Genomic DNA, 16,495 nt, shown 5'->3' with positions numbered 1-16,495 from the left:
GTCGTCTTATTTTCGTGGCATGCTGTGACGCACTTGTGGCGCAGCCTGCTAAAGCTGGAAGTTCTCGCGCCGGCGCAGTGGAGCAGAGAAGGCGGTGGACAGATAACGGCCTATAGTGTGTCGTGGCGCGCGCCTTGCATAAGGCAGTGTTTGTCAGTCTCGTCTCAGTGTGCCGTCAAGTGTGGTCGTGTCAGCTGGAACGTGTACCGCGGGCAGCCGCCATGTGTCTCTCGCAGTGCCCCTGCACGCACATCTGCCAGTTGCGCCTGGCTGGTGTGCCGTCGCCTCTCATACTGGTATGTTAACTCTCATCGTCGTAGTTGCTTCTCACAGTAGGTGCTCGGCATGTTGGCTCTAGTCGATAGAGACTCGAGTCTGTCACTCGAACTTATATTCTATGTCGCATTAGTTGTACGTCGATCGTCCACCTTCGGGTGTCTCGCACTTCTCAGTTTCTCAGAAAAATAGATACAGCTAGGCTGAACATCCGAAAGTGCAGCATAATCACGCCGAGATCATACCATGTATTAAATCCTTCACATATTTCTTCATGTGTACGGGTTTTCGAAACTGTCGATGCCCATATCATTGGGGATGCATAACTGTTGGAAGGGCAGACAGGGATACTGAAGTATAACGGCGTTGTGACCGTGCTTTGGAAACCATTTGGGTATTAGCAGGAAGTGAAATGCTTCAGTGAAACAGGATGGCAGAGCGGGATTTAAGTAAAACCTGCGTAGTGGACCCCCTTGAACTCCTGTAGTTTACACACGTAATATGCCTAGAATTGTCGTCGAAGACTTGTCCCTTTAGGCTTCCCACATTTATTTTTCAGTTTGTATTTATGGCGAAAACTGCGGTAATGTTGCGAGAACATAAACATTGAACAACTAATCAGTCTCTGAGCTAATCGTTTATTTGGAATACACATTGTTTGCCATCTCATAACCAAACTATCATTTTCCTACCCAGAGTGAACTTGAGGGCTACGCCACAGAGAAGTCTGCCACCACAACCCCAATTTCAGGGGGATGAAATCTCTCCCTAGCTTGCTTCTGAACCCAGCTCTGCGGAATGCGAGGTGCGTACAGTAGTCTCCCTTCGTGAACAAATTCATGAAATTTGTAGTCATAATGCACCGCACTGCGACCTGTATACACGTTACTAGCCTCTCGTAGTTTAATGGTGAGACCTTGTTCAAGAATCTGATTATAGCTTATCACATGTCATGGGGACACTGAACGTACTAGAGTTCATTACGGGATAAATAGTTACTCGAAGACAAACACACTTTGGTTACTGTGTTTCTCTCAGCAGAGACAATGGAAAATGCAGGTCATTCCAAAGTGCTAAATGACGTATGAACAAATAAATTCATGTGTGATGATAGGACTTGTCCATGTGACAGCAAACAGGTAATCGATAAAATTGTGATTAATGCTGAGTATTATCCTGTAATAAGGATAAGTAATTACGTAGTGTCACATTGGCAGCACTGCCTATCTTTTCCTTGAACTGGTTTCTGATGGATGGTACGTTCGTTCACTAGCAGACGTTACGTTCGCACTTCCAATTTTTAGAAATTGTTGCATGTTGTACACACCATCATCATACACCATTTTCAAAGATGTTAATACAGTCTTTTTACACGACGTAAGAACACCACGGCATTGTCTTGTTGTAACTTTCCAACAATCGAACAATGTACAGGAAACAATGTAATCCAACACGTATGGCAAGGTCGAAATTGGCTTGCCGGATTATAACAATAGAAGTTCTGCTTTTATTGCGTCATTATTCCAGAGTGTAGAGTTGTATCCAGCGAAGTCATCTTGTACTCTTCGTTGTAAATGCTTAAGTCTTCTGGGTTTGATATCCAGTTACTGAACGTTTTCCTGTCAATTGTGGTCTTACAGAAAATGCTGTAGGCTAAGTATTAAAATGTGTGTTTTTTTTTTTTTTTTTTTTTTTTTTTTTTGCGCAGCGCACGATATTTAAATCTTGGGATAGCACTTACCTTTTCCAGTCTGCTGTCCCATGGCGGTGCGTATTAAAACTAATTGATCAGTTAAATCTCTGAATACGGCGGCGAGACGACCAATATTTCGTTACAAGATCCTAGATATGTGTGCTTCAAATCAATGCAGTGGGTGGCAGAAGGTTCTTCATAGTACAACACGTTTATGGCGGTCTTCCTGTCCATGCCTGAGGATGGAAGTAGTGTCTGTAGAAAACTGGTCGTTAGTCCTGAACTGTCTGTTTTGAAGAAGGGTTTTTCGGGAGACTTCCACAAGTTTTACAGCATTTTTGCTTTGCTCTGTCGTTGTACTTAACCGTCGGATTTTGGTTCGGCTCGAGTATGAATCGCGCGTGCATTTTAGATTTATTCCAGTGTGAAGTGAGTGTCGCTTTATAAGCAGTTTGCATCCTCATTCCATGTAATGCTGTTACACATGGAATAGTCAGTTTGAATGACGTGATGGGCTTTAGCTGTCGTGGCTTACTAAGTTTAAGCAGTTCGTAAAGTGCCAATCTCAATATTTCCTGATGAACTGCACACCAGATACATGTTTTCGTTTGAAGTTTCATTTCGTCTTTCGGTTTGTACTCATGCAGCCATCTCAGTAGTAGAAAGACGATACGACAGTGTATTTGAGGCGACGTTCGTGTCAGTAATAACGATACGAATATAAGAATAACACAAGATAACATCCAGTCCCCGAGCGGAGAAAATCATGGCTCCGGCCGGTATGTGAACCCGGGCTTCTTTGTTGGCTGTCTACCGCGCTGACCCCGCAGCTACAGGTGAACCGTTTGTGTTCAGGCTGCAGGGGAAAAAAACTCGACGTTTAGTTTCGAATACTTCAGTGCTATCGTTAGTAGTATATGCTGCTTACATTAGAATATATTTACAACTCGTTTTGTATGACGTGGAGTGGGAACCGGGAGGAACTTGGATTTTTTTTACAAACACAAAGCGATACCCTTGGTCTATGGCAGCAGACTGACCTCTGCAAAAAATTCAGACTCCAAAACAGAATCCTCAGTGTCAGCGCCGCTGCAGACTGCTACACACCAGGCAGACATATTAAAGACCTCTTAGAAGAACCATCAATCTACACCTACATTAAAATAAAATCAGGAAGACTCTATGACAAGGCGCCTACTTCGTCCCACCAACTAATTCACTAGCTAGTAATCCATTTCCCTGATGCTTCAAACAAGCGACCAATCTCAACGTTAACCTGAGAATTTATGGCGTAACAGTTAGACATAAATCATACATGCAAACATGCTTTAGATAAACTACAAAAGCTGTTCTTCTAAATACCATTCAGCCATACTAGAAGTCAGACGGGCAAAGCCCCGTGGTGCTTCAGTGGAACATTAAGAGAGGCTACAGTGACTTTGTAGGAGACGTCGGTGAGACTGTTTAGACTATACGTTTTAATGAGAGTTTGACAGTGTTTGAAACTTTTAAATTCACAAATTACATAAATACTGAAAATAAAATTGTTGCCGCCCCTGGAAGCCGCTAGACAGGCAACTTGCAGTGGGACCGTGTGACATTGTAAGCCGTTTAGAAGTACAGAAAGTTGGGTGTGTTGAGAGATATCAGAAAACTGTCATGGCTCACATGAGCTCTGACTCCTCCATACTGATCCGCAGTTCCACAGTTACGAGTTAGGTATTAATTTGCACAAAGGAAGAATTGTTTCAGGTCATATGCATTCATTGTGCGTACCTTGGTACTGCAAAGGAGAGAGATCCGTCCTAGACGAGGTTGGCAGATGGTCACGGTGGTTGAGTGGGCGTGCCTTGCGAAAGCGCGAAGTGGACCGTTGACATTCTTCTGAGCGGCGATTTCGGCAGTTTTACATTCAGATGCGCGCTGCTCAGCGACCGGTCGTTAACAAGCACTGCCGTGGACTCCCTCCTGCTTCTGCTGCGTGCGGTTTGCGCGGTAAACACACGCGGAATACACACTTCTCGCCGCTTCGTGTTTGTTTGGACCCGCATTCGAAGAAGTGTGTGCCACTACGCAGAACACCAGGAGATACTTAACAGTATCACCTGATACGTGGTCTGTTCGTGGAATTGCCGCACCTAAATCGGTAGGTTTGCCCAGTTAGGTGGTGCCCAGACACGTAACTGGAATGCTGTGTGCGAGAATGCTTGATCGATTTTCATTCATGCAAGTTGCGCAATTACACTAAAGTATATATCTGTCGGTGTATACCAACGATGTACAGACTTGCACAAGGTTTTACGTCGAGTAAAATAAGCAAATCAGTAGTAGATAGCTGGACGAGCCTATACGAATACACAAAAGCAAGCCATAAATCGAAAGCCTGTCACATTGAACGCACATATCTCGTATACGTTTCACTTTTAGCAAATTGCAGTGCTTAAAACCTTGTGAACAAACGTCTTATTGAAACTACAAGTTCTCTTCGACCTTAGAGAGGGCATCTCCAACTAAAAGATGTACTAAGTCAGTTGATGAAATCATGGGCCGTCAACAGTCTTGGCGCCTCATTGTCGCAAAGTTTCCACGAGTTTACTACTCATCTACAGGCAGAAACCTGAAAGTGGCTACTAGAAAACTCGTCGAAAAGTTGCGACAGTACCCAGCGACTCGGCTGGTAAACGGAGAAGATTTAATCAATGATACTCGCGGAGTCTTTGGTTTGGTGTCAGATTCCTCATGAATGCACCCACCTTCATTGAAGGTGTTGCTTGTAAAATGAGGTCTCCAGTCGTATGGATCTCTCTTCAGCTGAAAGTATGAGAGAATAAAATAATTATTCTTTTACTCACCAAGTCTTCTCATTCCCTCTTTCTCCACATAGTCGAAGCACAAAGTAATTGCAGAGAATTGTTACTAATGAAAGTAAAAAATCTTCCTTGGCGATTCGATCGGACCATATTTCGTGTCCAGTACTTTTCGACCGCTGTAGTGTCATAATATGGTCGAAGATTGTTGGTTAGTATCTGTAGAAAGTAGCGCATACTGTATCGGTGCAAAACTAATTTCCAGGATTCTTAATCAGACGTCAAAGCTTTTAACAGGATGTTTGTGGAGCCGAGAAATGTCGTAGATTGTACATCCAAGGATGGCATGGAAATAATTGCTCGAATAGTTCTGTAATGGAGTGAATTTGATTCTTATGATTGAAAGTTCATGGAATTTTTACGTTCCTGTAGATTAGCAAGACTTGCAACATTATTAGCTGTGTAAGTATGTACCGTGCGCCGTTATAGGTTAAAGTTACTTTTCACTGTGATAGTTTCAGTATTGTGACGTACCCGTCTGAGTATATTTTTCTGGAAAGTAGTCGGCATTGCCACTTAATATTGCTTGTGATAATGCGGACATGATAATCAACGATTAGAGCATGATAACAGTGCATTCCAGTCCAGACTGAGCAGTCTATATTAAAAATGATGCTGCTGTGTTGAGCATTGTTAACCGTAAGTCGTGCACAAACGGATTGGTATTTTGCATCACATCCGTATGTTCCTGCAACTTCTGACGATTACATTGCCCTCAAGAGATGGCTTTGTATTTTTCTTGTTGTTTGTAACTCGTAGCTTTCGGCAGCCACCTCGGGGAAATAACAAAGGAGGCGTTAACATGACCGTGGATTGGATTACGGCGTGATAAATATCGTTAGGTTGTCACTTTATTTAGATTGTCTAATTTTCAAGGTTTTTAACCAGAGGCGGTATTTTTTGCCATCACAAGGACAAAGGCCGAGGTTGAGCCGAAAAAGTTCCTTCTTTTTTGCTATTTGAGTGTCTGAAATAGAGCCAACTCTTCACGTGGCCGTGAAGAGACATTGCGCCATTTTATGGGAAGTCCGACAAACAAATAGCTACCTTAGTTGTGTGACGGGAAATAGCACAGGCTCCTAAGTTTAGGAGCCCGCTGCCCATAGAAAGGTCGTACCCACGTTCCCTTGTGAGAAATTTTCCAAGGATAGGAATTGGCTGGTAGCTGGCTTGTTTTCGCGGTTATTTCTCTGCAACTGCTGGCAGCGGCTCCAAGTGGCAGCTTCCGTAACTAATGAGGAAAAAATTGGGCGGGAAGGCCACAGCTTCCGGCAGAGCGGTGCCGTCTGCAGCGCCGACCTGGCGGAGGACACCGCAACTGCCAGCCTAGCTTCCGTCGACAACACACATCGTTTATGCGTGAAGTGTCGTTCCAGGATTTGTCGGCGAAACGGGAATTCAGCTGTATCATCGTATTGAAATTCCCTGAGCTCTCCACTACATTTAGTTTACGAGGAAAGTGAGATAGATGTTACTACATAAGAAATTGCGTTTTTTCTGGGTATATTGTGAGAGAAATTGGAATGGTGTTACAGCGGAAAAAATTTAAAACTAAATCGTTGTTACCCAACCGAATTGATGCAGTTGACAGGCTACATTCTGAAGTATAAAGTAATAGTTTATTCATTAATAATGGGAAGTTCTAGGAACGATAATTCTGTAGCGAAGGACGAAGAATTGACTGCAGTGAGCCTAGCCTGCTTTAATGGATATAGGTTGCAGTAGCTAACGCAGAGATGAGTTGTTATGAATGGCCTAGCATAGAGAGCTGCTTGAAACCAAAAACGTGTTCTAGGTTTTCAGTGGGTATATCTATGCAGCTGCCTGAAGCTTTCAGAAATGAGTAGCACACACAACTTCATCGAGGCAGGAGAAAAGTCGTAGCGACCATAATAGCCTCACACACATAACTTTCTGGTGGTATTTCTTAGGGATACTAACAAGAACGAATAACTCTTGCCTTGCATCTAGGTTTTTTCTGTCAGCTTCAGGTTTATAAAAAGCAGCACACGTATTTTGTGTGTGTGTGTGTGTGTGTGTGTGTGTGTGTGTGTGTGTGTGTGTGTGTGTGTGTGTTCACCTTCAGTATCTTAAAATACATTGTCGATGATCTGATCAGGTTTTGGTGCAAACCAACTAGTATCCCGCGCGACTGCAACGGTCGCAGGTTCGAGTGCTGCCTCGGGCATGAAGGTGTGTGATGTCCTTAGGTTAGTTAGGTTTAAGTAGTTCTAAGTTGTAGGGGACTGATTACCACAGATGTTAAGTCCCATAGTGCTCAGAGCCATTTGAACCAACTAGTACCATTCCGTCAACATTTATTCATTGATTTGTAGTATGTCACATAAAGATCATCGTACTGTTACATAATACATAAAAGCAGTACTAACAATGTGTCAACCGGCTTAGAATTAGATACATTTGACTAGCAAATGTGTGCTTTGCCTTACGATGTCTGAAGATGACACACAAATTATAACCTTCGAATGTTTTCTTTGCGCCAAGTTTGTTGCCACCGAACAGTAAAATTGTTCAGTTGTTTAATGCTCATGCAAGAGATGCCACTAATGGTAAGAGTGAGCGTTCACTATACATCATTTTTATTGTATACAACGTCTCGTTCTCGCCTAATGCATGCCTGCAGCTAAATAGTAAGACAGTGGACATAATCAGGTGCTTTTCTGGAGGGTTGAAATTGTTGAAGCACAGTGTAATACGAGGTTGTTTCTGTGTTAGTTCCTAGGCATGTTTTTCTGTCTGTACGTGAAGGCGTATCTAACGAATTACTGCAGGGATTTTAGATACGAATTACTATAGGGATTTTAGATACACGTGAAAGTTAGGAGTAAATGTCACTACTCACGACAAGCCGTTCGATCGTGGATAACATACGGATTACCCGACCAAAGTCGGAGCGGGTCGCTCATCATCACATACAATGCCGTTAATGTAAATGAAATAATTTCGTTGTGTAAAACATCGAGTACAGATTTAAGTGTCAGGAAGTCGTTTCTGAAAGTATTTGTATGGAGTGTAGCCATGTATGGAAGTGAAACATGGACGATAAATAGTTCGGGCAGGAGGAGAATAGAAGCTTTCGAAATGTGGTGCTACAGAAGAATGCTGAAGATTAGATGGGTAGATCACATAACTAATGATTGGGGAGAAGAGAAGTTTGTGGCACAACTTGACTAGAAGAAGGGATCGTTTGGTAGGACATGTTCTGAGACATCGAGGGATCACCAATTTAGAATTGGAGGGCAGCGTGGAGGGTAAAAATCGTAGAGGGAGACCAAGAGATGAATACACTAAGCAGATTCAGAAGGATGTAAGTTGCAGTAAGTACTGGGAGATGAAGCTTGCACAGGATAGAGTAGCATGGAGAGCTGCATCAAACCAGTCTCAGGACTGAAGACAACAATAACAACAGCAAATGTACACACTGTTGGCATTTTCGGTGTGCTCCACTGAATAAGTTTCATTTTCGCCTTCGTTCCAACATGTTGCTAATATGATTCCGAGGAAGAGTATCGTGACAGATCGTGGGGATAACAGCAAAAACCTGCTGATTAGCGATGCTATTGCAGTCAGTTATGTACGTAGAGAAAATATATTTGAAAAACCGCTGGAAGTAGCAGTTGAGAAGAGACCTTTGAAGCGCTGTTGATAAACTGCTCTGAGACTGTAGACGCTCGTTTGTTTACGAGCAGAAAGAACCAGAAGCTGCTATATCGGTATCACTCCCCCCTCCCTCCCCCCTTCTTATCAACGGAAGGCCTGTATCAGGAGGGGCGGCGCCAGTCGCGCCACAACACGCGTCTCCACTGTGGCTGAGGCAATTACTTCTAATAACGCGGACCAGTCTTGGCTGTCGTAAAACCCAGGCTTTCTCCCGTTTATACAGGGTGTTACAAAAAGGTACGGCCAAACTTTCAGGAAACATTCCTCACACACAAATAAGGAAAAGATGTTATGTGGACATGTGTCCGGAAACGCTTAATTTCCATGTTAGAGCTCATTTTAGTTTCGTCAGTATGTACTGTACTTCCTCGATTCACCGCCAGTTGACCCAATTGAAGGAAGGTAATGTTGACTTCGGTGCTTGTGTTGACATGCGACTCATTGCTCTACAGTTCTAGCATCAAGCACATCAGTACGTAGCATCAACGTCAGTATGTACTGTACTTCCTCGATTCACCGCCAGTTGACCCAATTGAAGGAAGGTAATGTTGACTTCGGTGCTTGTGTTGACATGCGACTCATTACTCTACAGTTCTAGCATCAAGCACATCAGTACGTAGCATCAACAGGTTAGTGTTTATTACGAACGTGGTTTTGCAGTCAGTGCAATGTTCACAAATGCGGAGTTGGCAGATGCCCATTTGATGTATGGATTAGCAAGGGGAAATAGCCGTGGCGCGGTACGTTTGTATCGAGACAGATTTCCAGTGCAAAGGTGCCCCGACAGGAAGACGTTCGAAGCAATTGATCTGCGTCTTAGGGAGCACGGAACATTCCAGCCTATGACTCGCGACTGGGGAAGACCTAGAACGACGAGGACACCTGCAATGGACGAGGCAATTCTTCGTGCAGTTGGCGATAACCCTAATGTCAGCGTCAGAGAAGTTGCTGCTGTACTAGGTAACGTTCACCACGTCACTATATGGAGAGTGCTACGGGAGAACCAGTTGTTTCCGTACCATGTACAGCGTGTGCAGGCACTATCAGCAGCTGACTGGCCTCCACGGGTACACTTCTGCGTATGGTTGATCCAACAATGTGTCAATCCTCATTTCAGTGCTAATGCTCTCTTTACGGATGAGGGTTCATTCCAACGTGATCAAATTGTAAATTTTCACGATCAACATGTGTGGGCTGACGAGAATCCGCACGCAATTGTGCAATCACGTCATCAACACAGATTTTCTGTGAACGTTTGGGCAGGCATTGTTGGTGATGTCTCGATTGGGCCGCATGTTCTTCCACCTACGCTCAATGGAGCACGTTATCATGATTTCATACGGGATACTCTACCTGTGCTGCTAGAACATGTGCCTTTACAAGTACGACACAACATGTGGTTCATGCACGATGGAGCTCCTGCACATTTCAGTCGAAGTGTTCGTACGCTTCTCTACAACAGATTCGGTGACCGGTGGATTGGTAGAGGCGGACCAATTCCATGGCCTCCACGCTCTCCTGACCTCAACCCTCTTGACTTTCATTTATGGGGGCATTTGAAAGCTCTTGTCTACGCAACCCCGGTACCAAATGTAGAGACTCTTCGTGCTCGTATTGTGGACGGCTGTGATACAATACGCCATTCTCCAGGGCTGGATCGGCGCATCAGGGATTCAATGGGACGGAGGGTGGATGCATGTATCCTCGCTAACGAAGGACATTTTGAACATTTCCTGTAACAAAGTGTTTGAAGTCACGCTGGTACGTTCTGCTGCTGTGTGTTTCCATTCCATGATTAATGTGATTTGAAGAGAAGTAATAAAATGAGCTCTAACATGTAAAGTAAGCGTTTCCGGACACATGTCCAGATGACATATTTTCTTTATTTGTGTGTGAGGAATGTTTCCTGAAAGTTTGGCCGTACCTTTTTGTAACAGCCTGTATAGCAACAGTAACCCCTGCATTCAATTTTTTCAAGAAAAAAGACATTAATTTACAAATAAGGTAGTGTGTAAAATGTAGGATGTCCCAGGAAGAAACGTCAGTATTTAGGGATATGACAAGAGTGATCATTCGAAGAAAAAAAATCTTATTAGGGTATGGAATTCATAGCCGTTATTACTAACACGTGAACATCCCATCCCCACCCCAGATTTATTGGTAAGATGTCGCACTGGATAAGCCGTCACAGACTTACCACAGATCAAGCATGAAAACAGGAAGGTGTACTGAACGTTGACAAAAAGAAGAAAAATAGAAACAGTGAATTGTCCAAGCGTAACATGACGTAAGATGTGCAACATCGAGCGAATACGAGTAGCCAAAGCATAGCGGTTATGCTGTTGGATTGCGAACCACAGAATTACGAACCGTGTAACGTCCGCAACAGTGAGGCGCAAGGAAGGGGTTGCCAGACGTACGTATCTCCTGTTTGTTCTTCTTAGTACTATATGGAACGACTCTTGCGTTCCGTTTTGGGAGTTTTTGACTCTAGAATTTCTTTCTTTGTGACGTAGTCCACACCTGCTTATTTGTTGTTTTTCACTTTTGTGAGAGGTCTGTGCGGCATCTCGGCTGCTCACTGTGCATCACATTTACTTGGGACAGTAATATACTCTTACCACATGACATATTCTGTGACCAGTGTGTGGTATGACGATTGTCAAGGCTTCGGAATGAGAAGTGGCACGTGAGTGACAGGACGGGAAGTTTATAATTTTGTGAAGGACCTCCCGCTTCAGTCAAACACAGACACCACACAACCACGACGCTGGGGTTCTCGCAGTTTGCTCAATGTTGCACTTCTTGAACTTGGACCGTTTACTGTTTCTATTTTTCTTCCTTTTTCTCAGTTCAAAACACCTTCATGCTTCATTCGTGTTGAGTTTTTGACGGGCTATCCACAGCTCGTGGTCTCGCGGTAGCGTTCCCGCTTCCCGAGCACGGGGTCCCGGGTTCGATTCCCGGCGGGGTCAGGGATTTTTCCTGCCTCGAGATGACTGGGTGTTGTCGTCTTCATCATCATCGTGTTAGCCGTTCTTCCTGGCACAACCTGTGTTTGAGAAGTGTGTAAGCGAGAAAAAAATTTAGGAAAAGTTTGACATTTCGCAGACAGTGTGTTGGAAGTTGCTAAGCACTCCAATTCTCAAATATTGAATAATGTAGTTTAAATGTAGTACTTGGCATAAAGTGTTACAACCTTAGGACAACATCGTACCTCTGACTGGCTAGATTCTGACGTTTTAAATTTTTTAAATTTGGTGAATATTTGCATGAATTATTTAATGTCAAATCTGTATTGCAGCTGGAAACCGTTCCTTCGCCAATTTAACAGGGACTGTGCACAGTCAGTTTAGTGACGTAGATGTCAAGTTCCAATTTCTTTTAGTATTAGCAGTTAGAGTCGTAACGTGCGTGTCTTTAAATCATATTCCAAGCCAGTGGAAATGAGCTGTACATTTGACGTGAATTTCATTCGTCCGACACTTCATACTTCCAGGGCGTAACTAGTCGTTTGCAAATTCTTGGTTGTCCAGTTGTATTGCCACTTCCGATGAGTAGAGAAGTTACAAAATAGGATGTAAAGAGAGAAGACAAATTTATTTATAAACCCAAAAATGTGAGAGTTTCATTCGTACTGCACATTGACGAAGCTATCTGCCCCAGGACGGCGCAAAGGTCCAGTTATTTTCTTTAAAGAGTAAATATTTATCTCTTTACCAGAGTAACATTAGTGGACTTTCTGTACTTGAGTTTCCATTGTATTATATAAGAGTGTCGGCTTCAGCAAAACTACTACTATTTGGCAGCCTTCGCACGAACGTGTTATTTTTTTATGTAATTTGATAGATACTTCATAGTGAAGTGAAATTTAGACAATATACCGTTTAAGCAAGAAGAGAATAGTTTTTGAGATGTGGTGCTACAGAAGAATGCTGAAGATCAATTTGTTAGATCGCGTAATTAACGAGATACTCAATAGAGTAGAGAAGAAATTTGCGGTGCAACAAGAAGGCATCGGTTAATAGGACAGATTCTGAAGACATCAAGTGTATGGGGAAGTATCTATTGTGAAATGGCCTTGTGTAACATGCTCTTCCAAATTTCACAGTAGTTCGTACCGCACGCGCAACCACACTTCCGAAGGAACAAACGCTGGGTTCCAGTTCTGGATGCAAAAACGTTTCTCAGAAGAGGATGCGGTTGTCCGGTCCCGTCGGAGGAAAAGATGATTTTAGTTTCCTTGACGATTATGTGCCAATCGGTCGTGCCTTCCTGTTCTTCGAAGAAGGGAAGGCATCGGTCACAGCTGATGAAATGGGAAATTTCGAGACGGAGTTGATGATGGGTCTTGGATGAAGTGGAATTAGTTTGTAGCTAGTACTAGGTTTAGTGGTAACTAGTTCAATCTTGCACTGCCTGTTTCTAGCTAGGCGCGTTATCTTTAGGTGAAGACATACCTCCGGATTACACGTCGAAGTAATACACTTCAAATAAAAAATTGAGCATTTAAGGAAACCTCGGTTTATGCATAGGTTGATTTGTAATGCAGACGTGAAAAACCAATTAAGAGTTTAACTTCTAATTGCGGTGTGAGATGATTCTGAATTGTGGATTGAAAGTGCCATTCTGCTCAGAATTTCTTGTATCCAGTCATTTTAAATGAGTGAAATGTTAGGCGTTTCCACTCACAAGTTGCATCAGTTCGCGAGCAACTGCTTCGTTGAAATATTTGAGAAAACGAAGAAAATCAAATTTTCGCGGATAGTGTGTGACATTGGCCTTAAATACATTCTATTTGTCATTGATTTACTCGTGGGAAAAAAACTCTTTTAGTTGGTTTAGGAGTTCATTGGTTATACTACAGTATGAGAGTTCGTCATAATGTTTTAATCGTTGTCTGGAAGAAAAAATTTCATTCGTTTGCAGGTATATGTTGCAGTCCTGGTAGACTAAACTGCCCGCGCTACAGTATCCGTAGTAACGGAGCCAGAACAAGACGGCTCAGCCTATTGATAAAGTGAAATAAAAGCAAACTCGGTCTTCAGGCCCTGGAGGGCCCTTCGGTATAAGCCGACCGCCGTGTTGTCCTCCGCCAATGGGGTCAATTCATACGGTACGGATAGGGTCAGCACACCGCTCTCCCGGTCGTCGTTAGTTTTCATGACCTGGAGCCGCTTCTACTCGGTGCATTAGCTCCTCAGTGCGCGTCACAAAGGAAAAATCCCTGGCACACCGGGAATGCAACTCGGATCCTCCCCATGGCAGTCAGACGCGCTAATTTCCAAGCTACGGAAGCGGACGAAGTGTAGAACCGTATGATAATTCGCCTGACACAACTGCAACGCTTCCACTGCTGCCGAATACGAATCACCGGCGATAACCCACTTTGTTAGTGCTCTGCGGCATTTTGTGTTGGCTCATGGAGGCTTGGTACGGCATTGTGGCGCTTGACATCAGTGTGGACTGTACTGCAGTCCTGTACCTACAAATAAAGACAGTATTTTTTGCGGACGATAATTAAAACTTTCGAATATCACTACATGGTGATTAAAAATTAAAGAACAGATTTCAGTTGTGTATTGCTGACAATGAGCAGTTGAACGGAATGGACAGTGTCTTGAAAGGAGGGTATAAGATGAACATAACATGAACAAAAGCAAAACAAGGATAATGGAATGTAGCCGAATTAAGTCGGGTGATGCTGAGGAATTAGATTAGGAAATGAGGCACTTAAAGTAGTAAAGGAGTTGTGCTATTTGGGGAGCAAAATAACTGATGATGGTCGAAGTAGAGAGGATATAAAATGTAGACTGGCAATGGCAAGGAAAGCGTTTCTGAAGAAGAGAAATTTAACATCAAGTAAAGATTTAAGTGTCAGGAAGTCGTTTCTGAAAGTATTTGTGTGGAGTGTATCCATGTATGGAAGTGATACATGGACGATAAATAGTTCGGACAAGAATATAATAGAAACTTTCGAAATGTGGTTCAATTGGCTCTGAGCACTATGGGACTTGACATCTGAGGTCATCAGTCCCCTAGAACTTAGAACTAGTTAAACCTAACTAACCTAAGGACATCACACACATCCATGCCCGAGGCAGGATTCGAACCTGCGACCGTAGCGGTCGCGCGGTTCCAGACTGTAGCGCCTAGAATCGAAATGTGGTGCTACAGAAGAATGCTGAAGATTAGATGGGTAGATCACATAACTAATCCTCGGAGGTATGGAATAGGATTGGGGAGAAGAGAAGTTTGTGGCACAACTTGACCAGAAGAAGGGATCGGTTGGTAGGAAATGTTCTGAGGCATCAAGGGATCACCAATTTAGTACTGGAGGGCAGCGTGGAGGGCAAAAATAGTTTAGGGAAACCAAGAGATTAATACACTAAGCAGATTCAGAAGGATGTTGGCTGCAGTAGGTACTGGGAGATGAAGGAGCTTGCACAGGATAGAGTAGCATGTAGAGCTGCATCAAACCAGTCTCTGGACTGAAGACGACAACAACAACAACAACAACAACAACAACAACATTGCTGACAAACCATGAAAGATTGAAACACATCACGCATGTCATTGGATAGAGGACGGTTCAGAGTTTTATGTTCGCACAGACACTATACTACACAAACAGCATGAACAACTTGCGTTATTCGAAAGACGGTAGTCCATTCCACACACTAATTAACAGGTCCTCCTTATTGAATCAACAGCTGCAACAATTAGACATCGCAGCTCTTCAAAAGTAGCTGCCGTGGGCGGGACAAGGACAGTCTTTTATTTACCCACACAGAAAAAAAATCGCAAGGTGTGGGATCTGGTGACCTGTTCCACTGCAACGTTGTGGAATACTGCTGTTAAAATATTGCCAAATGTCAGGGAGAAAGTGAGGCGTGGTGCCGTCACGCATAAAAACGAAATCGTTCAAATCTTCGTGAAGTTGAAGAAACAACCAATTTTGCAGCGTGACTAGGTATGACATTCCTACCACTGTTTCCTCCGCAAAGACTAAGTGTCCGTAAACTTTGTGAACAGTAGCGGCGCAAACCTCATTGGTTCGGCGAATCTCTTTCATGATCGACGACCCCCAAATTTTTGCATTATGGCGGTTTACAATACTCGATAAATGAAACATCGGTTCGCCCAAAAGGAAAAAGTGGCCTGTGCCATATCCTGGAGAATTGAAATGCAAAATTCTTATCTTGTGTTACGGTCTCCGGGACGCAGTCGCTGCAGTAACAGCAACTAGTAAGGCTTGATGCGCAGTTGTCTATCCAGAATATGCCACACTGTTGTTTGAGGAAGCTGAGGTTCCTGGCCTTCCCGTTTTGTGGGGCTTGCCGAGGCGTCCGTTACACGCATCTCGGATGCGCTCGAAATTTTCACCAGATGTGCGTGGCTGACGAGTGGCTCTGCCTATGTTTTATATGCCAGTCGTAAATCTGATTGCGCGGAGACAGCTTCCTGCAGAATCTGCGTTGGAATTCAACAATGGATTGACTTTGTGCAGTTTCCAACACAGTGATTTCTCCTGTTCTGTAGTCTCCATTTTTTGCTACAAACAGCGCAGCTGTGTCAAAACTCCGAACCTTTCTTATTGAATCGCTCGATATACGACAAATGGTTGTAGGAGCTAGCTCCAAATGTTGTTGGGAAAGGAGATATTGACAACAAAACCTTAAACAGTGTTAAAATAGATTCATCAACAAAAATCTTTTACTGGAAAATTCGCCGACTGAATAGGTATCTTTGAAAGACGAATATTGTGGCGCAACAAACGGCACTCGGCAGTAGAATTCAAGCGAAATCGTGTTCCTCCACATCTTGGGTAAGGTAGTTGGTAGTTGAGTGGGATAATGTTACGGGAGAAGCTAGTTGAGGCCCGGTCGGTGGTGGCTGGAGAAATGCCCTCTCCAAGAAAAGCCTCCAGCGGCCGGCCAGGCGGTCAGAAATACTCTAGCCTCCGTGAAAACGGGCC

General features: G+C 43.6%; 1 protein-coding gene across 2 annotated transcripts in view; it reads left to right on the top strand.

The window, feature by feature from the left end:
- Window positions 1-16,495, top strand: part of LOC126425072 (mRNA decay activator protein ZFP36L1) — a 186,331-nt gene that overhangs the window by 144,174 nt on the left and 25,662 nt on the right. The window contains exon 1 of one of the 2 annotated variants that reach the window (XM_050087983.1): window positions 138-296. The exons of the other annotated variant lie outside the window; for it this stretch is intronic. Coding sequence (XP_049943940.1) covers window positions 222-296 — 75 coding nt within the window. The 5' untranslated portion in view covers window positions 138-221. Of the gene's footprint in view, window positions 1-137; window positions 297-16,495 lie in introns of those variants that run through there. 2 annotated transcript variants of the gene reach the window in all.

This window comes from Schistocerca serialis, chromosome 10 (genome assembly GCF_023864345.2).
Source record: "Schistocerca serialis cubense isolate TAMUIC-IGC-003099 chromosome 10, iqSchSeri2.2, whole genome shotgun sequence".
Classification (NCBI taxonomy): domain Eukaryota; kingdom Metazoa; phylum Arthropoda; class Insecta; order Orthoptera; family Acrididae; genus Schistocerca; species Schistocerca serialis.
This window is presented reverse-complemented; position numbering and strand designations above follow the sequence as displayed.